This window comes from Aphelocoma coerulescens, chromosome 1 (assembly GCF_041296385.1).
Source record: "Aphelocoma coerulescens isolate FSJ_1873_10779 chromosome 1, UR_Acoe_1.0, whole genome shotgun sequence".
NCBI classification, from domain to species: domain Eukaryota; kingdom Metazoa; phylum Chordata; class Aves; order Passeriformes; family Corvidae; genus Aphelocoma; species Aphelocoma coerulescens.
The window spans coordinates 72,205,982-72,231,704 of NC_091013.1; the positions used below are offsets into that span (position 1 = coordinate 72,205,982).

The 25,723-nt window shown below is 40.6% G+C and overlaps 2 protein-coding genes across 3 annotated transcripts; one reads left to right on the plus strand and one right to left on the minus strand.

Moving 5' to 3' along the window:
- The first annotated feature begins 1,498 nt into the window (after positions 1 to 1,498).
- Positions 1,499 to 13,488, plus strand: SLC46A3 (solute carrier family 46 member 3). Its single transcript, XM_069012669.1, has 5 exons — positions 1,499 to 1,825; positions 6,371 to 7,244; positions 7,658 to 7,741; positions 9,198 to 9,354; positions 10,959 to 13,488. Exons 1-5 carry the CDS (start codon positions 1,634 to 1,636, stop codon positions 11,044 to 11,046), a joined length of 1,395 nt encoding a protein of 464 aa, XP_068868770.1. The 5' UTR covers positions 1,499 to 1,633; the 3' UTR covers positions 11,047 to 13,488.
- On the minus strand, positions 4,356 to 24,379 carry POMP (proteasome maturation protein). Of its 2 annotated transcripts, none has more exons than XM_069012645.1 (6): positions 24,294 to 24,379; positions 22,773 to 22,870; positions 21,962 to 22,022; positions 19,812 to 19,913; positions 17,981 to 18,115; positions 4,356 to 4,760 (listed from the first exon to the last, which is right to left on the minus strand). In XM_069012645.1, the coding sequence occupies exons 1-6, from the start codon at positions 24,294 to 24,296 to the stop codon at positions 4,725 to 4,727; spliced, it is 435 nt and encodes a 144-aa protein (XP_068868746.1). In that variant the 5' UTR covers positions 24,297 to 24,379; the 3' UTR covers positions 4,356 to 4,724. The 2 variants fall into 2 exon arrangements, with proteins under 2 accessions (XP_068868746.1, XP_068868756.1); XM_069012655.1 differs by lacking the exon at positions 4,356 to 4,760 and adding an exon at positions 15,893 to 16,387 and having other exon boundaries at positions 18,022 to 18,115.
- Positions 24,380 to 25,723: the final 1,344 nt, after the last annotated feature.

Below are 25,723 nucleotides of genomic sequence, written 5' to 3' on the forward strand. Positions count from 1 at the left end.
CTACAAGCTGATCTCATGCCAGAGTAGCACTTTTTTCGAATCAGTCTGCCTGTGCGCCTCTGTGAGCAAGTCTATATGCTACTCCAAAGAAGCTCAAGTAAAGGCCACTGAGACTGTACATTGGGTCGATCCTATGTTAAGAGGTACTTGACAAGCCAGTGTTGTCCCTAAATTTGGGACTGAATGATGTGTCACATGGCAGTGAACAAGTTAGAGCATTACTCAAGATCATATGACCCATGTTACAGATAATGTCTTCAAATCACTTTATCAAGGAACTCAATTTTTATGAGGTTTCATGCCCTTATTTTAAGAGAGCAAATACATCAGAGAAACTTTAAAGTTCTGATGTGCTTTTAGCAAAAGGGACTTTTTGCAGTACTTGTAATGGAGAACCAGTATTTAAGACTGAAAGGAGGTCCTTTGGGAATCCCCAGCTATGGCACCTCTCCTTGGTGTACCACACCTGTGACAAGGCCAGAGTCATTACGCGGTGTTGTCTTGGGAGGACAGTGCAGCAGCTGCCAGGGCGTGCTCCCTGTGCTGTGTACAGCAGGGTGGGCAGAGGCTGCATCTAAACCGCACAACTGCAGGTCCGCAGCAGCACAGCCCTTCACGTGGAGCTGCAGTACGTGCCCCAGCAGCTGTTCCTAAAGGGACACAGGCCACGAGGCCTTTCCCTTGACACTCGGCACCAGCTATGCCAGACCTGGAGAGAACGAGATCTATCTCTTCCTGGCAGTGCTGGGTTAATGGTTACACTTCATTATATTAGAGGTCTTTTCCAGTCTAAACGATTCTGTAATTTTAATAATGAGAGACCAGATGGTGGCTAACAGATGTTGCTTTTACACACGCTGACAAGCCGAGAGCACACGGAAGGGGAGCAGCTAAAATAAAACCTCTGTGCTGTTAATAAAACCTCTATGCTGTATCAGCTGAGAGCGGAGCGCACGGCAGCACGGAGGAGCAGCACGCCGCGGGCTCCTCTTCGGGCAGGGACGGCCGCTTCGGCCCTGTGCAGGGTGAGCTCCAGGCCAGGGTCGCGGTGCTAAACGAGGCCGGGGATGCCGCTGATCACGCAGATCCTCGTTGTGTAAGCGGCCCAACACGCCGCGGGCCCGGGGAGCGCTGAGCGGCGGCGTGCGGCGCGGTGCTGAAATGGCCACGGTGCGGATGTGTCCCGACCCCTGGCAGCGGCCCCGGCGGGGGACAAACGCCGCGGCGGGTGGCACCCGCGGGCACAGGGACCCCACGGGCCGAGACAGGGACACCGGGCAGAGATGGCGGCACCCAGCCTCGTCCTCTCGGCGGCCGCGGCCGGGGGGGCGGTGACGGTGGGGCGGGGACACTCCTCCGCTGAGGGACGCGGCCACCCCCGTCCCGCCTCCCGGTGTCACGGCACTGCGGGACGGGCCGGTGCGCAGGGCGGGCGGCGGGGCCACCCCGGCGGGGCACGGCGGGGCGGGGGCGCTGCCGGGGCGGGGGCGCTCCGGGACAGCGGGGCTGGTGGAGGATCCCTCCCCGTGCATGGGGCTGCCAGCGTGCCCGCGGCCGCTCAGGTGTTTCGCTTTCACCTCGTGAGCACTTGCGGTTTGTTTTCTGGTGCAGGGTTTGAAGCCCAGACCCAGAAATGAAGAAGGTTCTGTGCGTGGAGCCCGTCATTTCCATCTACGTTTTTGCGTCTTTCCTGACCATCCCGCTGGTGGAGCAGTTCATCTACCGGCGGCTGTGGGAGCAGGAGTACAACTCCACTTTCGTGAGCGACAGCAATGTCAGTCACTGCGAGCAGAATAAGAGCAGCCCGGCTTATATCAAACAGAAGGCAAGTGGCGGGGGAGGAATAATAATTGTAAATAAACTTGCAGCCAGGAGGTGCTGCCTCAGTATAACCTCCTGTTTTATAACCTTAACCTTTAATGCTCCGGAAAGCCGTGGTTTTGTAACCTGCTCTCACTTCACTGTCTCCTCGCTCTAGTGTCATGCTGTAGGTAGTGAGAGTGCTTTAAAGACAAAGATTTGTCTGCAGGAAGATGCTGAGATAAACTCGTATTTTAGCGGGAGTTGAAAATCGCCTGAGAGAATGGGGACCAAATTAGCATTGGGCTGACATTACAGCGGGTACAACTGGAGGCTCCTCCTCCCACGACTATTGTGCATGTTGTGTTTGTGAGTCATCCGTTGTCTCTGTGGCTCCTACTATGCTTTGTAACCATGTGAAGTTTAGCACATGCCCTGTCGTTTTGAGGAATAATATCTAGCTTAAAATATATGTGTTTCAGAGGAATTACAAGAATGAAGAATGGGGGAAATTAAAATAAAGATTATTGCGGTTTTAAAACGTGGAAAAAAAATTAACTGATCTCTGCATAATCAAATACAGTTGATGGTTTGCCATTCAGAATACTAGTCTGCCTTGTTAGAATACAAAGACGTCAAGATGTCAGGATCCCATGGTCAGTTACATGCTTCCAGTGGTGATCAAAGGTGATCAAAGAAATAAATCAGGACTTGTAGTGTGGTGTAGGTTCTTTGTCATGTGACAGAAGCTGGTCTTAGTAGAAAGAATGTGAAAGTAAAAAGGTCAATAAATTGCAGTCCAACACTGGCTGGACTGACCCATGGACGTAATTACCAATTACTATCTGAGTAAAGCTTGTATGTTACTCCCACAAAGTGTTTTTTAGTATTAGCCGTTTAGCATTACCATTTGGTGCCGTGTCTGGCCATTTTCTCCAAGAACATCATACATGGTGCATATAGTTCTAATTGCAGAGCCCATCAAGCAATCTATGTTACAAATACATCTTTGCATTTTGCAACCCCCTCAGATTCAACCTGATTTTCAAACTGCCATCACCTACAGTTTAGGATATAAGACTTAGTATTTCTTTTTGCAAAACACTAAAGCAGAGTGCTTAATTTCTCTAATTTCTTTTATTAGATAGCATCTCTGGTGTGATGGCAAATTCACACTTTACAGGTCTTTTGGTTACAAAGTATAGCTAATTTAAGAACATGAGTCCTTCGAGACAGCGGTTGAATAATGGCCAACAGAACTTCTTCGTTTCCCTGTCCTGCCAAATTTCCATTCCCTGCATTTCAGTGATTGCCAGTAGGGCATGAGCTTTTGAACAATTACGCTCTTGTCTGGATGCCTTGCTGCATTTTTATACCACATTAGTTACCATAGCGTAAGAATTTAAATGCTCAAAACACGCATTAATTCAAGTGCAAATGGGCCTCTGTGCTGAGTAATAGTCCTGTGTATGGGCCAAAGAGTAGATCCAGTGACTTCACTCCAAACCCTTTCACGAGGAAGTGTGAAGTAGGTGTTCTGGATCTTCCAAGACCTTCCTAACTGAATTAGGTTTATAAGTGGTGTAGCTTCTGCTGTAAGGCCCTGTTTGGCATTAATGTATAAAGAACATCTCTCTTAACAGTTAATTTAGTGTAAGTCCTTATATTCTGAGAATGAAAAAGCTTTATATTAGTCTCACCTATTTCAAAGCAAAATGTAAAAGGAAATTGAAGACAAAAATCACTTGGAGCCTGCAAAAAAGGTAGAATATAATTCAAAGTGGTTAGTCTTTGCAGAATTTAGATTAATTCTTTCCTACAATTTGAAAAAAAATAGTCATCTTGTATTAAAGTGAGTTCAAAGTAATCTGAATACAAGATCAAGCATTCTGATCACTGACTTGGATAATCCTTTTTTAGTACCTCAGAAAGAGCTATATTATTAATCATTAAACATTATTTATCATTCCATTTATTTATTATCCAATCCATGCATTTCCCCTTGCTACTCAGTAATATTTTATCTTACGAGCCTGTCAATTTATCATGTCCTGTATATTGTTCAATCTCAGGTGCTGCACTTCTCTCTTAATTTATATCCCTGTATAAATTACTTGCTTCTTCATTTTCATTCTTTTAATTTTGAAATAGGTGATTTTATTATCCATTTCTGTCCACCATGAGTAATCTTTCAGAGTAGAGTGAATTTGCAGATTAAAGCACTAGACCTTTCTCTTCAAATATATGTAGTTCCATTGATTATTTAATGGAGTTATGTGATTTTAAAGCAGCTGAAGGTGTGACCTGTCATTTTCTATATTCTTTTCCTTTGGCTTTATAAAACCATAGAGTGGGCAGTTGCATGCCTTACACTCTAAATGGATTTTTCCTGTACTTAAGTCTTTAGTCTTCTTGTCAGTAGACATCAAGTTATTTTATGCCAGCAAGTTCATGGTCACGTGTGGTATCTGGATGTGTAGCCATGTTTTTTATGTTGCACAACTTCTTCCAAAATAAGGACACCCAAGTATTTTTTTTAAATTTATTCGTTCAGTTTTACACTTCATTATGGTTTGGCAATAATATTTGTATTATGTGGTTAATGTAGGTTGAGATGATACATATTAACTTTTATTTTTAATGTAGTAGCATTTGTTTGATGGTCATGTCTTTGAACATGATGATCCTAGTAAAGTGATGTCTGCAACTGTATAGAGTTCTCTTTGTCAGCAGCAGAGGAATTAAAGATCAGAACATTTTCCATCTCAGTTTGTTCAGTCTTCATGGTTTTCACCCTTCAAGGGTGACAACAATGCTGGCCAGTGGACAGGACGTCTTGAATCCTAAGGCAGTCAGACACCTTAAGGGAAGAGAGCACTTCAGAGTGCTGAGGATCTTGAAGGCTTTCTTTGAGAACCTCAGGATCAGTTGAATTTTCCTCTTGCAATAAAACCTGGTATCTTGTAAGCAAATGAAGACATTGAATTAGAAACTCATGGTCTCTGTCTGTAAATAAAAATATGAATTTATAAAGCATTCAGCAGCTATTAAAATTGCCCAAAGTACATTCCCATACGTTTTAGGGGTTTTTGATCATTTTGGATGCTGCTCAGTCAGGATTATGTTAGCTACAGAGGAGATGCTTGAAACGTGGAGTAGAGATGGCTTTGAATACAGGTTGAGAATGGCGTGGGCAGACTTGCACAGCTGTTGCTGACTGTTGCTTGCACCTGTTGCTGACTGAAGAGCATAATGCCTGCCCAAGTCAGTGTTATGCCTCAGAAAACTCCAGGAAAACTTTCAGCATGACTTTACTCTCTGCATCTGAAAGTTTAACTTAGAGAGTATAAAGGGCTTGTGTGAATAAAGTTGCTTCCTTTTTCCCTGCTGCTCTTCTGTCTGATCAGGTGGTTGTCTTTAAAGGGCTGTTGTGGCTACTCTCTTGTCAGGTCTGCATCTGTGCATTAAAAACAAGATCTGAATTAGCTTGCTGAGTGTCCTTTAGCAGCTGGCTTCATAACAATTTTTTTTAATGAAACTTTCTTGAGTTCTTTTTTTCTGCAGCCATTCATGCTCTGTTAAATGGTTGGTTTTCAGCTACATTTTATTTTTATGCTTCTGTTAAAACGAACTCTGAAATTTTTCCCATAATGGGTGTTTACAGTTTATTTTTTATAGTGTTAGCTGCTGTTCCTTTTGTGAATACCTGCTGTGGTGTATCTGTAGAGAAATCAATGATTTGGACAGTTTCTGAAGCCAGAGCTTTACAGTGTTTGCAAAATCAATTAATTCACATATCTCTGAGTCAGTATAATATTTAAAGTGGTATTTCACATTTTTCACTGTTATTACTGTTTGTAGAAGTAGTAGTAGTAACATTATACAGTGGGATGTCAGAGCAAATCCGGATCTGTTTACTTGCATAATATGCTTTAGTCCATGAATTGTTTCTTGTAACCCCCTCAGTAGAATTATTTGGGAGGAAAAATTATCTCCTGTGAGGAGGAAGCATGGGGTGTGTTCCTTAATCAAAGACTGGTTTACTGCTGATTTCTGGGCAGTATTAAAATTGCCCAGTGCCCTTCTGCCATACCCTGTATTGAAGGAGATACTTGCAGTTTAAGATACTTACAGTTCTTTTAAGTGCATGTTCAGAAGAATTGTCCTCTTGTCTGCATTGAAACTTCTCTGTCAACACACTAGCGTGTCTTAAACACTAAGTTCTGGTTTAAAAGGTAACAAGGAATGTTTGAGGAATATTGAAGATCAAATTACAAAAGCAGCAATCTGAATATGCAATTCCTTTTTATTAGTGATCACTGTAATATAATGCATTCTTATAAAGATATAGTAATGCACTGTATTTCATTATAGCCTAATATAATGTCATATAATCTTATAAAATTACATTGTATGTATTCTGTTTTATAATAGTATAATTTATAATCTATAAACATGCACAGTGATATTAATTATATTGCATACTAATAATTATGTATGTAATATTGTTACAGAATTTTTTTCCCACTGTATTATAGTATTTACACTTATTTTTATTTTCTCTTTGCAGGAAGTTCAAGAAAAAGCCTCTGTTTTTAATATGCAGTTGGGCTTAACTACGGCCATTCCCAGCCTTTTAGTTGCCTTTGTCATTGTAGCTAATGGGGATCGCCAGGGACACAAAAGGTCTTTATTTTTACCATCAGTGGGAGCTTTGATTTCTGGTATAAGCTTCACTGCAATATCATATTTTTCCTTGTCACTCTCTGTCCTGTTTGCAGTCGCATTTATTACTGGACTGTTTGGGAGTATGGCAACTTTCCTTGGAGGAGGCTTTGCTTACATAGCAGAGGAGTGTCATGATGAGAAGCAGAAAACAACACGAATAGCTGTAGTGGACATGATTTTTGGAGTTGTATCTGGATTGGCAGGACTGTCGTCTGGCTACTTTATAAGAGGAATAGGCTTTTCATGGACATTTGTGATAGCATCTCTGCTCCATGTCATTAATATCATCTATATTGTATTTTTTCTGGAAGATACTGTAGGCATGTCTCAATTCCAGCATGAGGCACCAGTATCCTGGAAAGAACTTTTTAGGGCGACATTTTCTGGAGTGTACATGCTTTTTAAAACTGCTCCTTACAAAAAGAGAATTTTAATAATTGTGTTACTTTTTACATTTATGACTTATTTTTTTACTCTGCTGGGTGGGAGTTCACTTTTTACACTGTATGAACTGAATGAGCCGCTCTGCTGGAATGAAGTATACATTGGATATGGAGCAGCTGCATTCACTTCTGTCTCTCTGACCAGCTTTATAGGAGTTTACTTACTTTCCAAATGTCTCAAAGACATTTATATTGTCTTTATTGGGATATTTTCTTACATTGGAGGAATGATCATGGCTGCCTTTGCCAAAACTACCCTGCTCATGTTCTTAGGTGAGTTCAGAATCAGTTGTTCTGTGGTCAACAATATATATGAAAATACTGCTGTGTTATTTGTAGCGAATGCAGGTGTTGGATATTGAACATAACACCTTGAAAGGGTCATAGAGAGGTAAAATATACATGGTTGATCAGACTGATCTAGGATTTGATTAAAAGATGAACTGTGTGGAGAAATGATGGAATTACTTGCTCATGATTTGGTTTTAATGCGATAGAAATATATTTGATTTATTAATTTCCCTGTGCTTGGATAATTGTGTCTCAGTGCATATCCAGTCTGACTTTTCTGTTGCCTTTTAGTATTTGGGGAACTAAGCGTTCAAAAGTATATGACTAATACATTTGCAATATATTTGTAAAATCCTGGATTTTAATTACTTCAATGTCTCATGACTGCTTTACAGTGAGAGTGCCATCTTTGTTCTGCTTTATGCCTATTCCTGTTCTCCGATCCATGCTGTCAAAAGTGGTTCTCCCTGGTGAACAGGGTAAGTAGAATTTGGTTTTGAACAATAAAATAATATGGTGCTTCAGAACAGAGATGTATGAAGATTACCTTCAAACAAACAGATCTGTATTGGTATTTTGAGACTGCTTTTCTTTCAAGTTCCATATAATATGACCCTGTGTCTTGACATGAATGGCTTCTGGTTCTGAATTTAATATAAACAACATTGTGTTAAAAACTACTGCAAGTTTCAACCTTCAAACGAAATACTGCTCTTAAAGACCATAGGGAACTTGAAGCAGAAGAATGCTCAAGAATCATACAAGTCTGATTTCACAAGGGCTTCTGCATTTACAAGATTTTGACACGCAGCAAAAGATACATTTCTGTTACTTAGTCAATGTCACACCTACTAATTTAGAAAGGTAAGCAGTAGGTGGTCAATCTTCAAAGCACTTGGAAACAATTGGACTTACATCCTCAGCTATGGAGGAACCCAGCTTCATGCCTGTGGCTTCTAAACATGTCCCAAGAAATGTAACATATTACTTCTCAAAGTCCTTTCCTTATGGAACACATAAAAAAGCATGTCAGGCCTCAAAATATGGCTCTAATATCCTGTATTTTGCTTTTGGGGAGCATCTATTTTCTAGATTTTGAGAAATACCCACTTTCTATAAACATTTTCCTGAGTTGTTTTGTTTAATTTTTTAAAATATTAACCTTTGTACACTAAAACAAAGATCTCCTTGTACTAGCTGTGCTAACATACATGTTTGGTGTTGCAGTTTCTTGGCATTCTTCCTGGCTTTGGCTACTTGAGTAGTTTGATGCAGGAATCAGGTTCCATCCTTTTCTGCTTACCTAGTATGATTTTGGTTATGGTCCTGTGATGACTGTGAATGCAGCTTGGGAATATGCATTCAATGAGACACTCATGGGATAGACTGCCACCCCAAAGGGTAGTTCAGTCCAAAAAATGTTGTTTGTTTCTTTTCAAAAATGAGAAGGCGATGGTTTATAAGCTGAACCAGCAGTCCTGGTTGAATCAGTCTTTTCCACATATAAGAGTGAAGATTAGAGAAGGAAGAAACAAGAAAAGAAAAAGAAGAATGAAGAAGAAAACTGGAGGGGGTAAAGGGTGGAGATATGCACAACATGGTTAGTGAGGATGAACAGGTTAAACTTCATGTGATAAGCAAATCCAAGAAAGTAGGCATGGTAACACAATAACAGTAAAGAAAAAATAGTTTCCGTCAGCAAAATGTGTTGTTTATTTGGTTTTTTTTTTAATTTAAAAAAACTAGCATTTTGTAAGAGTTGCCACAGAAGACACTTTCATAGCAAAATATGATCCTCTAGTGCTTCTAACTTGCATACTTGGAAAAATACTGTCAACAGATGTATCTTTTGAACCATATTTAAAACCTTTAGTACTTTGAAGAGTTTTTGTTTTATTTTGTTTTGTTTGTAATTCACTCATTTACTTTTGGCAGGTGCTGTGTTTGCTTGTATTGCCTGTTTAGAAGCTGTGACCGGCACTATCTCACTTTCAGTTTTTAATATTCTCTATGCAACTACTGTTGCATGGTTTTCAGGCTTTAGCTTCCTCCTATCTGCAGGCCTTTGTCTAATTCCACTGTCTGTCCTGTGGTAAGTATGGATCAGGAGGGTTCTTCGACTGCCTTTGCCAGTGATTTCTATTTTGATGTGAATTGAAGCTGAATGGTTTAGTGTGGTAGTTCTCAAACTTTCCTATCTGCTAGTGTGCTGTAGTGGCTCTAGTTTCACACCTTTTCCCTGATCCAGCCACCTTCCAACAGCTCTGTGCTGTGAATTTCCCCCAAATTGAAGTCCATCCTGAATGTACTGCCAGTGGGATACACCACAGCCTTGACTGCACGTGTGCCTTTCCTTGGTTTGAGACCTTTACATGGTCTTTCTTACAGGAAAGCCTTTCCCACAGATCACATGAAAGGCATGAGCTTAAGTTTGCAATCTGAGCTCTTCTAGATGCTAATGAGGGTTATAAACATGACCAGTCACCCACTGGGTTTAATTGAAAGCTATATATCCTGGTCTTTGGTCATGGGTACCTTGTGATCCAGTGCCATTAAAATCTGTCAAAGATTTTAAGGCCCAAAAGAATAAACCTCTAAACATGTTTAAAAAATAAGCCTCGATAGCAGTTGTGTCTAATCATAATCTAGTGACTCCCTAGTAATACTGACAGGGAAGTATCATTCACGAGTATTCATAAAGCAAAGGTCACTTTACATTATTTCTAGTATAAATACTACATTTTAGGATGCTGAAAAAAAATCAAAATGACAGAAGAATCGCTTTTCATTAGCTAGATTTACAGGTGGGGGAAAGATGTTTCTTAAGAGGGTGGCATTCTGGCTGGAGACTTGTATATTTTTTCCTAATACTTCACCTCAGCTGCCTTTTATCTCTGCATCAGCTGCATTTTAAGATTTAAATAGGCAGTGAAAATGCTGTAGATTTAGAACATTTCACATAATTTCAAATCTATTCCTGCTTCATTATAATGCTTTACACAGTCTTTACAGAGAAGCTACACTAATGGTAATGATGGTATCAGGTAGTGATGGGTCTTAGACTTGAGGGAATTGAAGAAAAAGGGTCTTGTGTGTGTGAGTAGAGTACTTTCCAGTAAAGTAATAAAATAATTGAGAAATTCAGTTACATTAACAAAGGCACAGTAAGTACTTGTTCTATTAAATATCATCTTTAGTTTAGTTCCGTGTTGTAAGGTAGAGAAAGTTTCTGTTAAGAAAGCAAACTACTGCAGAAAAGGTAACAGATATTTACCATCAATTAGTCCATCTTGCAATCAGTACTGTAGTACATCATCACCATAAATATTTGAAAGTTATTTTTCTTTACCTTCTGTCATTAGTTCCAGATATCTGACCCTTTGAATACCCTCTCTTTGCACCTTTCTTTTTAGCACGTCATGTGGTGTTACAGATGGAGAGCAGAAAGGGTAGTTGTTCCAGTCTGTAAGAGGCAGAGTGGTTTAGTACTGTTCTCAAAGGAAGCAGTAATGATATTGTCTGATTTGTGTAATTAGGGCAAGTAGTGTCATTGCTTTTGTTTACTAAGACACATCAATAGCTTGGTGCCACAGAGCGTGGCTGTAGAGTGCTATCCAATGTGTTTGTTGGTGCTGAATCAGCATGCTATACTGAACTATCTCAGCTAAAGATACCTGTCCTATCTTTGTCTTACAGCTGGCTCCTGTGCACAAGCTGGAATGGGGAGGACTTGGCTCTGCTGGTACCTGAAGAAGTATCCAGCATAGAGAGTGCTGATAGTTGAACAAAGGATCCACACACCTGGGATTTCTAATCTGACACGCAGTGGCAGAGATTGTTATGTCACACAGAAACCATAGAGATAACACAACACAATCTCCAAGTGGCCCTGCAGCAATAAGCACTAAATTGGTACCACTCAATACCCAGACTCTTTTTAGCACTTGACTAAAGCTAGCTCTTAACTATGCAAATAGGCTGGCAATTGAGATTAATGCTGCTTCAGCATGAAGGAAAAAATAAGGTAGGATGATACTCTTTCCACTTACCCTTTCTCAACTTTGAGAATGTCAGCTGTGGGTTGTGATACACCTTGTATCACTCTAAGCTGGGTGACAGAGATAAGCTTATCAACTCAGAGGACGCTAGCAGTTCTGCTGGAGTCATTGGAGCTTGTGCCAGCTGAGGATGTGGTCCACTGTGTACATCTTGAAAGGCCTGTCTTAACAGTGAAACCCCCAAACTGTCTAAAATAAGTAAACTAAAAAATAGGTTTTTTTCAGAAAGCAAGCAAACTGGAGGCAGTACTTACACCTGCTGTAAGTACACTTACTGTTCTGCAGCTAGCAGAGGTTTGTGTAAGTTTAACATATGATGTGTGGACCTTGCCTGTGACTTAGTTCTTGAAATGGATTTTCACACAGAACTGTCAGAAACACACTGCACACTTGCAGAGTGTGAAGTTCATCCTAAACCTACATTTTGCAGAGGCCATATTGCACATATATCATTTTCCGTATATTAAGGACTGCTTACAGACATCTCCTTGTCCCAGAGATATTTCTTGTTTTCTAGTGAAGTTGGTACTTGGCTTAAATGTTTCTTTTAGTGAAAAGCTGTGATAGCATTTCTTACCAATAGATCTTTATTTTTTAACAACCCTGAAATGAGGTGACAAAATCAGAATCATGAATCTAATCATCTTGCAATGAATGCAGCATAATTTATGAGCACTTCAAAAGCACTTCTAATCTTCAAAGCACTTTACAAATGCTATTCAAAACGTTCTTCCATAATAGATACTATCCTCCCTGTTGCACAGAGAAATTAACAGAGAGGACCAGTGACATGCCCAGAGCCCCAGTGCAAACTGGTGAGACTGGCAAACCTAGGAATCAGCTTCAGCACTGACTCCTCACATTTTCCCTTAAGATCTTTAAGTAGAAATTATCCTGAGTATTAGGTTTTGGAATGCACAGCACAGCAGGAGTGTGAATATAACACCATGCTAAGGACCACTCCCATCTGTTGATTTTGTTAGGAGTTTGACAGCCAATACTGTTCTGATCTCTCAAAGCTGTGTGTGACTCTTGTCCCCCAAAACAGATTAGGTAGAGAAAGCAAAACAATGTAAACTGGTTGCCATTTAGAGAATGAAAACTCTACAAAAGCAACTATAATGACTTCACATGCACACAGCATAGGATAAAAATGCAGCACATAGCATGTGCTGTATAACTGATGAGCTGTTTACAGCCACTGATATCCCATCCTATTAATGGAGTACTCCTGCAGAACTCCTCAGTGGTACTCCACCATGAAGAGTAATACCAAATCATGGTGATACTATTGTAGATCGCTTGTAATGGAATGATTGCATTGTTTCCAAGTTATGTATCATGATCACAGAGAAGCCTGGAAGAAGGTTCAAATAAATTAAAGGAGAGCTTACTCTATTCAGGAGACCACTGTCTACTCATCACAGGTGAAAACAGGGCCATTTATCCAGGCCAGAGGGAACATGCTAACACCTCCAGCTGGCTCTTACACTCCAGAGCCAGAAAATAAAACTGCTTACTGCCTTTGAGGTGGCCAAGTTACTGCCAACTTGTTGGAAACATGAGTTGAATTCTACAGTAACCAGTGGGTCCAAAACATAATGAGTACTTGTAAAGAGATTAAGAAAACACTGATGTAAAGGATTTCAGCACAAACATGACATTGTCTTCCTTGCCTCTTCATTATGCAGTTACGTAAGGCTTTATGAAATTAACTATTTCATGCAAAACTGCCTGGAAATAAAAACACAAATGCAGAAGGGGTGTGTACCTTCACTTTCTCCTTCAGTGCACACTTCTTCTAGCACTCAGAAGCTCACATCAAAGCAAGCCAGTGCCACAGTGGTGGTGTGTCAGTCCAACTGAGGACAAGCATGTACAGTTCAGGAATGGCTTTGTTATGATTTGATTTTACTGTACAAAGTACATGCTGTTTGAAAAGTTTCTGGTAGATGGAGCATTTAGAACTGGCTATAAATTTAGGTCAAAACACATGGAGGATATGGACTGTATTTTTAAAATGTCTAGCACAGTGCAAGCTGAGCAACCAATTACTAATATGCTTCAGACTATTAAAGCAAAATCTTCTAAGTTTACAATAATTTCTTTATTTGTGTATAAATACAAACTATTTTGACATAATAATAAAATTTGGTTTTTTAAACTGTTGCATGTGTAGTTCTTGCACTTTTAAATTTTGTTTTGACAAATGACCCAATGGCAGGACTGGTAGAGGATTGCTGGTGTAAACAATCAGGAGCAGCACTATGGTATATCATCTATTTTTTATGGTCATAACAAATGAACAGCAGAGCAGGAAGATGTGCTTTGGCTTCCCTCCTGCACCTGGGGAGAGGAAAGAATACTGCCCATAACATCAGCACCAAGAGGAGGTGAGGAGTCGCAGAGTAGGGATAGCACTGCCACCTGCAAGAAGTCATGGTAGGGGCTTGTGTTGCACCTGCCAGACCACCAGAGCTGGAAGTGCCTTCCTCCCCCTTACCCTGGCCAGATCTGTCCTGGCTCCACTGCCCATCACACCCCACTTGGCTGCCTCTGTGGGTTGCTATGTGCAGCACCTGCTTTACAGAATGAGGCTTGTACAAACCGGGAAGAATAGGCTGGGCCAGGAGGGCTGGTCCACAGCCCAACCACCTGCAGCACTGAGAAAGTGTAACCCTTCCTTTTTACCTCAAAAGCTTTTTGCCTCAGTCCTGCTTGACTCACATTTCTCTACTAGCAGCAATTCTTGCATGGGCCTCTTACACATACTATTTGCTTTCCAGCCTGGCTAACCCCTAGGATTAGCTTCCTTACAGACACAATGAACAATGCAACTTCCTGGCTCTGAATAGGGCTTGATCTTACCCATGATTATTAAAAAGTATACTAACCATTGAACAAAACCACCTAGAAATTGCATGCAGCCTCCTAATCTGCTTTTGGTTTTACACTGCACTAATGAGAAACTCTAGTAAATTACTTGTCTTGATGTAGTTTTGCTCAGATAGAACAGCATCCAACTTTGAACCAACACTAGAAAAGGCCAACCAACTCAGTACACTGAAGTGGGGAGCTCTAAGGTACCAGTAACTGTGTACAATTGTTGGATGGCTCCCTGTTTTCTTGAACAGTGCTGGTAAGATGCCAGCGCCTTTAGCTTGTCCTAGACCTGGCAATGTAATCCCTCAGCTTTTCTGGCCTGAGCCTTGAGCAATACAAAGCCTACTGAACCCCAAGCTTGCTTTATAACAACAGTTTAGTTTTGCTTTACACAAAACTGCAGAGGAACTTGTCAATTATAAAACAGCAGCCAACTCTGATACTTAATATTAAGACTATTAGCTCACAGAAGGACAAGGACAGCTGTAGAAAACAAAAATGTGAGTAGGTCTACGCTTACATGTTCAATTTATTGGTCCTATGTTTAACCTCCCTAAGGAAAAAAACCCCAACAAATTAAACAGCTTGTACTGCATAGCACAAGCCTCTAATCTCTACAAGTCTCAAGTGAAAGACAATTTCAGAAGCTTGACTTATTAAATGAAACAAGTTTATATATAAAACCAAATAAAACCACCACTAAAGTAAGTCGTACTATCATCTTAATGTTTCCAAAATGCTGCAACATTTTGCACATAAAAGCACTATAAAATTTACAGGACAGAAACTAGAGGCTTTGGCCCACATGGATAGGGGATTTGTAGTAGCTATTAGCCCACTGAAAAGCACAAGAGATGTTTGCAGCTCTGGTAAGAGGTTTATAGCAACATTCCTGCTAAAATTATCTACAGCAGAACACTAATTACATTTAACCAAGTCATTAAAACCTGCTGAATTAAGATAGTTCCTGTTTTAGAAATACTGTTTCAAGTTCTTCATATCTGACAACATAACATTTTTTGAACCACAGACTTTTTTTCCTAATAAACCACATTGTATTAGCTGCCTTGTAGGATTGATATAACGTATACAAATGTATGACACCAGAAATAGTTGTTACAACCCTGAATTTAAAAAATAAAACCACTTAAGCACACAAAAACCCTTCCAGTGGTCTGCTCCTTTAAAATGTGTATTTAAGTATAAATCTGTCATTCTTCCTTAATTAAGATCTGATTTTTGTAAACCCACAAATAATTATTTCTGTATGTGAACCACTGTATCTTCATGTTTTTACTGCAGCAGCTTTATGAGGTACTTTCATAATTCTGCATTCTTTCTGAATACTAAAATACCTAGACCTGGGAGCGCTCTTTTGGATTATGTTCACAAACAGATTTTAAAACATCTCTTTAAACCCCAAGTGGAACTTGCTTCCACTTTCAGAAACCAAAATACCCTCTCAGAGACACATTAACCCCATTCTTACAGCAGTATTTCCAATGCTACACAAAAGCTTAAGGGCTCACTCATAAACAGCTGTCAACAGAGGGATACAATGTATGTAGCAGGACACCACTGGTAATGCCAAAGCTGAAGACCTTTAAAGACATAGCAATAAAAAGGGACAACACTGTGTCATGGATAAGAGATTCTTGATTTAGGATTAAACATATTTTGGAACGCAACAGCATTTATAGCAAACTTTTATTCAATAGTTTAAAAAGTGTATGGAAATTTTCATGAACAAAGAGTTACGCAACGGAAAATACCTTCCTCTTCCTCCATTAAATGCATTTACCACAGCAGTCAGTTTTAAAATGCGTGGGTATTTTTGAATTTCTTGTATACGTACTTAGAATTTCCATATTTAAGAAGCTATTGTCCTGAGCAGTTCATGAAAAGGCATTATTTAAACTACCTAGTTACAGGACATTTGTATGATTGATAACAAGCACAGAACAATTTATAGACTTTAAACATTTAATGTGCCTTTTCATTAAGGAAGGCAAGTGATAACTAGGCCTGCTTAACACTGTGAGTGTCAGTTTAGTACCATGTACTTCAATCTGCACTAGAAAGACACACACAAAACATTTTTGTGAAGTGTATTTTGTTACAATAAACCGAGCTTGTGCTCCATCATCATGTGTGGTTCTCCCATAACCTCACTCTGGGAAGGATCTGGAAAAAGAAAAGTTGACAGCATGAGGCCTTTACCAAGCTACAAAGACCAAGAACAATTAATGACAGTGAACATTTTCTTTCATTATAATGCTTAGTGCAACAGTTACTTGATTGATTTTTGACAGTGTTGCAGTGTAGATCTGTAACTCAGACGTCTCTATCCAAAGCATTGATCAGAGAACAGACACATACATTGTGGAACAGCTTGTCATAAGGACACACACATTTCAAGTAAAACCAACCAGTTTTATGTAAGCACAGACTCCTACTGCCTGAATCTCAAAGGGATTACACTACAAGTTTAGTGTTTGAAAAAACTCAAGTCTGACTGAAGGTTTTCTCCATTGTTGGCCTACACCTCTTTCCAATACAACTTCCCTGCACAATAGGAGCTCACAGTCCTCCCTTCTGTTAGCTGGGACATACTTCTGGTTTCTCTTCTCCACCCAACTGCCTAGTTTCACAGAAATTCTACATCTGTAAGTATCTCTGAGATTTCCTCCATTCTGTAAAGTATAGTTGACATTAGCCGCTGTACTCAAAGGCCACCAAGGAATGTGCAAGACACAAGAGACACCAACACTGACAGTATGACCTTTTTTCCATACAAAAAATTTAAAAAACAAACAAAAAAAAGAAAACGAAGAAACAAACCCAGGGCCAGAACACAGGTTGTGACTGGGAGAAATACTTCTTTATGGGTATATCAATCATGTTTTCCTTCCATAAATAAGACATATTAATGCCTCAGATTCCTCCAGAGACAACAAAAATATCTAATCCACTTCTACCTGATAAATATAGCCTTATCAAAAACACTTGTGACCCACTCACTCCTCAGCACTCCATAAAAATCTAACAGCTTGTTGTGAGCAACGGTAAATAAACAAATTTCTACAACTTATGTTCAGCATTGCTCTACCCCCATGGAACCACAAAAGCCCAAGATTCCTTCCCTTGGTCCCTGCATACCCATCTCAGAAAATAACCCCAGATTTACCCCGTGTCTCTAGATTCAGATTTGTTCCTCCATTATTTCCAGCTTCGTATCTCCCCATCTATTTCCATTCTCCAATCCCACTTCCATGATACTCTCTGCCTCCTTCCAAGTCCTAACTACAGCTAGAAATAATTTGCTCAAAAGCCGTTTTTCCAGGTTTATTCTATTCCACCCATACTAATAGTCAGCAGACCACTGCACAACTGCAGCCTGTTCAGCTCATTTGAGGGAGCCTTTCCCTTGCTGAGTGTCTGTTTAATTAGTTCTGTATCTCTTCTCTAACACCTCTTCTTAATTACAGAACTTAAAAAACTTTGCAACCTCTGCTTGTCAAAATCTGCACAAGTACTTCAAAAGTTTCTGAGGAAAGAGCATGTAGAATCTACTCCTTTAGAAATCCAGCCTACAAGCAAATACTGTCTTGCTCAGTATTTCAGAGAAAATTGCCATATAACTTACAGCTGAACCACATTTATTTCTCCTTCCCCAGTGCTTCTCTGCTTTTAGGATTTAATTTTGTTCTATGTATTTTGGGAGTTTAATTCTCTTGTTCAGTAGAGGCAAAGAACTTCACAGCTCCCAAATTTTACCTTTAATTTTTTCCATAACACTAAAGCCAGAATGTATTTACCATTAAGGATATCCTCAAAACCAATGCATTCATCATTTCCCCTCAAAATATCCATTGCCATGTTTGAGCTGTGAAGAAATGGGAGACGCTGGACCTGTAAAAAGAGTTCAAGCAAGAGTTCAAGTTTCTGCGAGTCTGAAATTGAAAGGGTTCATATTTGGATTTCTCAGTCTGAAATGACTGGGAAAAGTCAACAGGCAGAAAAAAACAATGCTGAAATAAGAGAACTACTGGCAAAGACACACAAATACCATCTTTCTTTGGTTATCTGTTTGAAAAGAATACCATTCAAATAGGTTTTTAGCTTTCACTGTGGTGTAGCTACTACAGCAAATACTACGCTTCAAAAAAAATAAAGAAGTACTTTCTTTCTCCTCTGTAAAGCTCCTCTCACATAAAGCTGAGGAGCTTCACTGCAAACCTCCACCCCCTGAGGTCAGTACTGGGCGATTGATGTATACTGCAGAGTTTGGAAACTACATTCTAAGCCTCCTAAATCTCTGACACAAGTCAGGAATGCAAGTGAAAGAGCTATATTGACTTTCACATTCAAACATAATCCCCCTTTTAACTAATCTAAATCATACTTATGTCTCTGATTTCAACCAATTCTTAAGCTTCAAGTCCAGTCCCAGTTACTTCCAACACTCTTCTGTACCCTTCACCCACAGTATTTCCAAAAAATTTTCAAGTGGCCCACACAGAATTCAGAGCATAAATATTCTGAGAATGCATTCACCGCTACAAGAGATACTTCTGTTAAACCACAAGAAAACTTGTATATCCAACACAAATCTGGTAGTGAAAAACCTTCTGATCACCATATTTCTCCCACCCATCTCCCAAAACCACTTCTGGAAGACCCACTAACATGATATGCTCACCTCCCTCCCTCTCTGCAATGTGCTAATGTACATTAGGAAGAAGATTCCTCAAGACAGCACAGCTGAGACCAAGGGATGTTTTCCTAAGTCACATCCTGACTTTTACATCTTCAGGACCAGTAACTTCTGCGAAGCTTAATGCAGCTCACTATGGTTTAGTAGCACCTGATCACTCAAAGGGAGTACAAAATTGCTCTAACTCACTTGAAAAACCTACTCTTAGTAGCCTGACTACTTTCAAGAAGACAAAAAAGTTTACTAGGACCAATGAGTTTTCTATGTTTCCCTTTCTCCAGCTACCCTCAATCCTAAGAGAAAAGAAGAAAAAGGAGACAAACTCAGCTTCTCAATTAAGAGTTAAAACCTTTGAACTTAACTCCCTGTAGACCTCCCTTGATCTTACAACAAAGGCTGCGGAACAATAAGCACATAGCAAATTCTGTTTCAGGTTTCACATTACCTCTATATCTACTCCCAAATCACTACCTGCTTCAGACCCCTAAGTCTCTTTTCCCTACAGGTGCAGAGATTCCTTCCCACGAAGGTCATACATTCTGCAGAGGAAAGTATTAATTTTAGGAATCGAGACTCAATTCCTCCTGCCTTTCTGTGAAGGCTTACAAGAAGCTACTTCACAGAAAAGCTACAGCAGTTACCACTTCACCAAATAACTAATAAAACAACAGCAGCTAAAAGGCTTTAGCATACTGACTGTTCTAAAAATTAATAACTGCACTGTTTGGTTCACTGTTTTTAACAGCAGTTTCTTAACAGTGAATTAACTTCTTTTGGAAATATAAGTTTTCTCAACATCTCAACAAATAAAGATGTGCCTCTGAAAGCATGTTCCAAGATAAACATTTTTTCAAATGGCTTAAGTTACACCAGTTGGGTAAAAATACCTACCTGTTTCACTGCTCTGAATTCCATCTGCAGCTTTAAAGGTGCATGGATTCCTTGAACATTTCTCAGTCTGGCAAAGTTTGTTTTATCTTGATTTAACTGGAACTGCCATAAACAATATTGGTTTTTATTTTAGAAAAAGTTACTTTCAAGTACAGCCATAGAAGAAATTTGTAATATTCTACTTAAAATAACCTACTTACTAAATTTGTATGTAAAAATTCAGTAATACTATCAAAAATGTCTCAAGTGTAGAGGAAAGAGAGTGCTCCAGTAAGATTTGTTCTATGAAGCTGTAATTGTTTTTTGCTGGATTTTATTCCAAATTAATAGCAGCAATTTTATTTTGTTATTTTTTATAATCAGGACATGTAACACCACCAAGTGGTATAGTTTTGCACTACTTTACTACAATATTGTCTGGATGAACAGGAAGCTGAGTCCAGTTTAAAGATCACAAAAGCCAATTTGATGTCATTGTTAGCCATCAAAAACTATTTGAAAACACTTGATATACTTCTTTTCTGATCAAGCAGGAAAACAGAGCACCACTTACACTCCTTATGATTGTGAAAAGCAAATGAAAACTCATTTTTACCAAGTGCTCTCAAAGTGATCAGTAAGTCAAAGAAAATCTATTTAGTGAGGCTTTTTAAAGAATAAGTGGTCACTCATATACTGGAGTACAAAGAAGTAAGTTATACTTAATATCAAACCTATGCATAAATAATCAAAAAAATACAAACCTCTAATTTTAAAATCTGTACTCCACCACCATGACAAAAGACTCTTAGTATGAGAACATCAACCCATTTATGAGAAGGGATCTCAAAAACCAACAGGAAAATACAAGTCAAAGGCATAACAAGCACTTTCTTCGTAACAATCTGTACTGAAAGCTCTTCAAAAGTTAGCAGAAAATACTATTTATATGCCTCATCCTAACTGTGTAATTCTGGTTACATTATTTTTCCATTTCTTTTATTTTATAGAGATAAGGATTTTTGGATAGCAGAAACATTTGGTTTCTACCAATGGTACTTGAATAACCTTTTTAACATTTTTAGCAGTAAAAACAACCATAACTGTCTCAGGCTAAGCTACATCTTTTCCCATTAAAATACACATGAAAATAATTCTTAAACTGGCCTTAAACTTACAGAAAATTTAACCACATGTGGGAGAAACAATTTAGAAGATTCACATACTTCTTTAGGGGATAATGTGGCCTGTTTTATTTCTGTGCCTTTTTGTCTCTTTAGCATGTGATCTTTTAATTATGCAGGTTTTGTATAGCAAAAGAGACTTATCAGAGTTTATAAAGAGTTAAAACTAAATTACAGCAATCAGTTAAAAAAATCAATTGACAAATAGCTCTGAAACATTTATAGTATTTATAAATAAGCTCATGAAGTTGGTGTCACAATAACATCATCCTTTTAATGCAAGGCCACACTAACACTGGCTAAAATTAAAACACATTAGACATTACAGTCAGACCTTGCCACGATGCTTAACCTAGCACTTTGGAACATTCTATCAAAATAATGTCTTTGTTTCAGGATAGTTTGATACATCATATCTTCTGTGCTGACAAAACAGGCACCACAGACATTCAGTTCAACCAGCAAGTCCAGTCTCCTTCTACCTTTGACAGACCACTTCAGAATGTCCACAAGTGATGACTGAGCCAGACCAGATTGCAAACACTTAATGGCAAACTGCAGGTGTAAAATGTCTAGATGGGATCAAGCAATTTATTGAAAAATAAATTTTCACAGGCTGTGTTCACAGGCTGAAAGTCTGAGAATGAAGATACATGGTAAATCTACAGACAAAATTGGAGGATCCACCTTCCAGAGGTGACAGGTATGCCCCTGGCCTACCTATGGAGGCTGCACACACTTCTAGATGACTACACCTGACCACACACAAGTCCCTACTTGGAAGGCTGCTTATGCACTTGAAGTGGAGAGATATAAAGTAAGAGATTAACAACAGAGAGATTTGTCAACTATTGTTGAACATCTTCATTCTCTTAAGACCCTGCTCATTAGTTGTTACTGCACAAAGCAGTCCAGATAACCACATTGTTAATTTACACTTTGTAATTAGTTAAGTGTGAAGATGGCTACATTTGATGTTAAACTTACATTCTTTTCTGTCAGCTCCAGTGGGTGGCTGGGCAACAATTCATTTTTCACACTTGTAAAGCTAGAAGAATAAGTAGAAAAGACATTAACTTCAAATTAATTGGGATATAGTTTTTTAAATTGCATTCCAAAAGCAATCTCAGATACAAACACCAGCCCACAGAGACACACAAGTAGCAAAGTCTGAACCACAGAAAAACAAAGATTAACAGTGAAGCAGCAAGTAAAACCTCCAACTACAGCACCACCAGAAGAAAAAGTTTCAGACATCCTTTATTCTTGACAAAATAGAATGTGTTTTTCTTTTGTGATTCCTTTCAGAAAGAGATGAAAATATTAATAAATGAAAACATTACATGTTTAATTATGCCCAAGCTACACTGTATCTTATTTTGAAGTCTCCAAGCTTTTGCAATGGAATATTGTACATACCTTCCCCCTAATGCCAGTTGTATGGCATTTTAAATTCCATGAACTTATTTTGGATTCATTACCCAAGACAGAGACCTAAGTTTTGAACTCACATAAAAATGGCAAACTCCAAACTATTTTTATTATATTACTTTTGGGTTTTGTCCCAATACTGAAATTAACCATTTCCCACACTGTTATGACACACATAAATGTATATTAAAACTATCAGATGTGTCACAATTATCAATACTTTGCTGTTTCTTTTCTGAAGAACAGTAAAAGAGGTAAAAGACTGTAACACACCCTCCAAGAAACTTCTGTAAAAAGCCAACCTTTAGCATCTACCGATGTTCAACACTGTCTGTGACACAATTCAGCAAGCAAAAGTAAAGCGTACCCTCTGCGCAGAACATCATGACCTTCAAATAGCCCTGAGGCTGCAATGTCTGTAAATGAGATACTATCCTTCAACAGAGAAGCAGTGCCTCTGGAATTCTGGAACAAAAAGAAAAAAAGACGGGAGGATTACTTCAACAGAACCAGACCACTTTTGTATGGGCCACTAGGCCAGGCAAACGAAAGGAAGTGCTCAAAGTCTCCTTAAAGTACTCCTGGACAAGCCCTAGACTTTAGGAGTTTCTTTAAAATAGAGACACAACAAAACCACAAACAAACACCCCAAAACATAAACCTCACACTAATACAGAATTCTTTCAGAGTCTGACAAAAACTAAAGGTACTGACAACATTTTTGGATCTCGTTGACCCAGATCAAGTTAAACTCACACTATACCCCCTGTTTGTTCCCACCCCAGTCTGCAGGGATGGAAAGGAAAGAGGCAAGTCCTGACAGCTGACAGGACAGAAAGGACCATTCTTTAATTTATTGCAATACTGACACAATTAAGATGAAATCGAATTTAGCTGCGGTTTGAGGCTGCCATAAGGAGGACAAGGTGTATTCAAGCAGTCTAGTATGTCAGTTAACTGAAAGAACAAAGGAAAATAGTAACTTGCAGTGGATCACCAGAAGTCCACAGACTTACTAAGTACTATTTACTAGTAAACTAGGCCACTAATTTCACTCTAACCTAACCGATTTTACTGAAGTGATTTTAGGATTGTTCATAAAAATTGCTCCACCTATAGGGCAATGGCTAATAAACAGCAGAAGGTGACAGGAATAATCTCTGGAAGGTGACAGTGACGAGCATTTCAGTGCAAGGGTTTCCTCCAGCAGCACTGTCAGATCCAAAAGAAAACTTATGCTTACAGTTAAGATCTTTTGTACCAACATGTGAGCTTTCAGTAACATGAGACCTATAAGACAGCCCTCCTGTTGTTACATGCGTATAAAGCATCTACCAGTTTACACACTCAGAACTGACCAGACCTTTGTGAGACTGCTGTAAATGAAAGGATTAAAGAGATACGATACCTGGGGGACGTGACAAAAGGGAAGATCAAAGTTAAAGTCACGGAGAAAACCACGGAACACTCCTCAAAAGCAACACCCTCGAGTCACACCAGTGCCCGGCCCGTCTGAGGCGGTCCCAGCACCGCTGCCCACCGCGGAGGGCTGAGGCGTGACCTCGCTCCCGGAGAGCTGCGCCGCACGAAGCCGCAGGCTGCGGGAGGCTGGGCTCCCTGTCCCGCCCGGCTCCCAGGGAAGGGCTTTAACCACAGCCGCCACGCACCCTTCGCACCCTCCCGGCCCGCTGCGCCCATGAGGAAGCCCGCCGTGGCCGCACCGGACCCCCGTGACTCAGCACGGTCCCGCCACCCCCGGGGACACCGAGAGGGTGAGGGGAGGGGGGACTAGCAGAGGTGGCGGGGTGGGAGGCCTAGTCCGATCCAGTCCGGCGCAAGGACACCCCAACCCGCCCGCCCGCCCAGCACCACCGCCGCCCGCACTCACCATCTTGAGCCCCCACCGCGCGCAGCCACTTCCGCCGCCGCCGCCCGCTCACTTCCGCCTCGCGTCAGCCGTGAGGGGGCGGGGCCGCGCGGGGGGCGGGAGCGGGTGCGCTGAGGGGCGGGGGCTGATGGCGGCTGCTCCTCCCCGCGCTGTCAGGGCGGTGTGAGAGGTGAGGGGTTCGTGTCCCGGCCTGTGCGTTCCTTGGCCGTGGCTTCCGTGCTCGTAGGGCTGTTTCTTGTAGACCGAACGCACTGTTGACAGAAGCACAGAATCGGTTAGGTTGGAAAAGACCTATGAGACCAGCGAGTCCAACCTATGACCCAACACTGCCGTGCCAACGGCATCATGGTACTGAGTGCCACATCCAGTCCTTCCTTAGGCACCTCCAGAGACGGTGACTCCACCACCTCCCTGGGGAGCCCATTCCAATGTTAAATCACCCTTTCTGTGAAGAAATGCTTCCTCATGTCCAACCTGAACCTCTCCTGACAAAACTTGAGACGATTTCCTCTTGTCCTGTCTCTTGTTACCTGGGAGAAGAGGCCAACCTTGCCTGGCTGCATCCTCCTTTAAGGCAGTTACAGAGAGCAGTAAGGTCACCCCTGAACCTCCTCTTCTCCAGGCTAAAACTCCAGGCCGTTCTCACATGCCAGCAAAGCCCAGCTGTCTCAGTGCCACCGTGGCCCCAAGCAGGAGCTGGAGTTGACTAACACCTTCCCATAGCGGACCAAGGCAGCCATGTCTGTGGTGTCTGGTGTGGGGAGCTTTTTTTGGTCAAACCCATCCTGTCCTGCTCGGCTACAGGCAGCAAAAGCTGCTCAGGTGACACCAACAGCATCACAGTGCTGACAGCCTGAGGTGGTGAAACCAGGCAGTGATGCTTCCAGAGGTAAACATGGCCTCAAGCTCTGGGCTGGCCATGGAACCCTCCTGGGCATCGCTCTGCAAACAGGAGGTGTCAGCATGAACTGTCCTGGCAGGGACCTCAGGCAGACCTCAGGCCCTGTCCTCAGTGACCAACAGGCCACAGCAGGTTAATCTTCCTAACTGAGTTTTGAGAATGGTGGATAAACGCTGCTGTGTTAGTAGGCAGGTACTAACAGCCACAGTACCTGCATGATAACAGAATTAGTATTAGCTTGCACTTAAAGAACTTTGAAAGATTTTCTGTGAATCACAAGAGAGTTTTCCACATATTTCGATGCATAGCTCCACATGTGTATCTGGGATATCTATTTTATATGTTTCTTCTGAGACCTGTAGCTCATTCAAACCTTTAACATTTTAATTTGGGTTACCCTTAGTAACCTAAATTGAGCTGCTGTTGCAAATTTTATATGGGGCAATTAAACACTATCTCTCTCTCACACACACACATGCACATACACACACACACAGAGGCAGTATTTAAGTAGGAATTTTATATATGT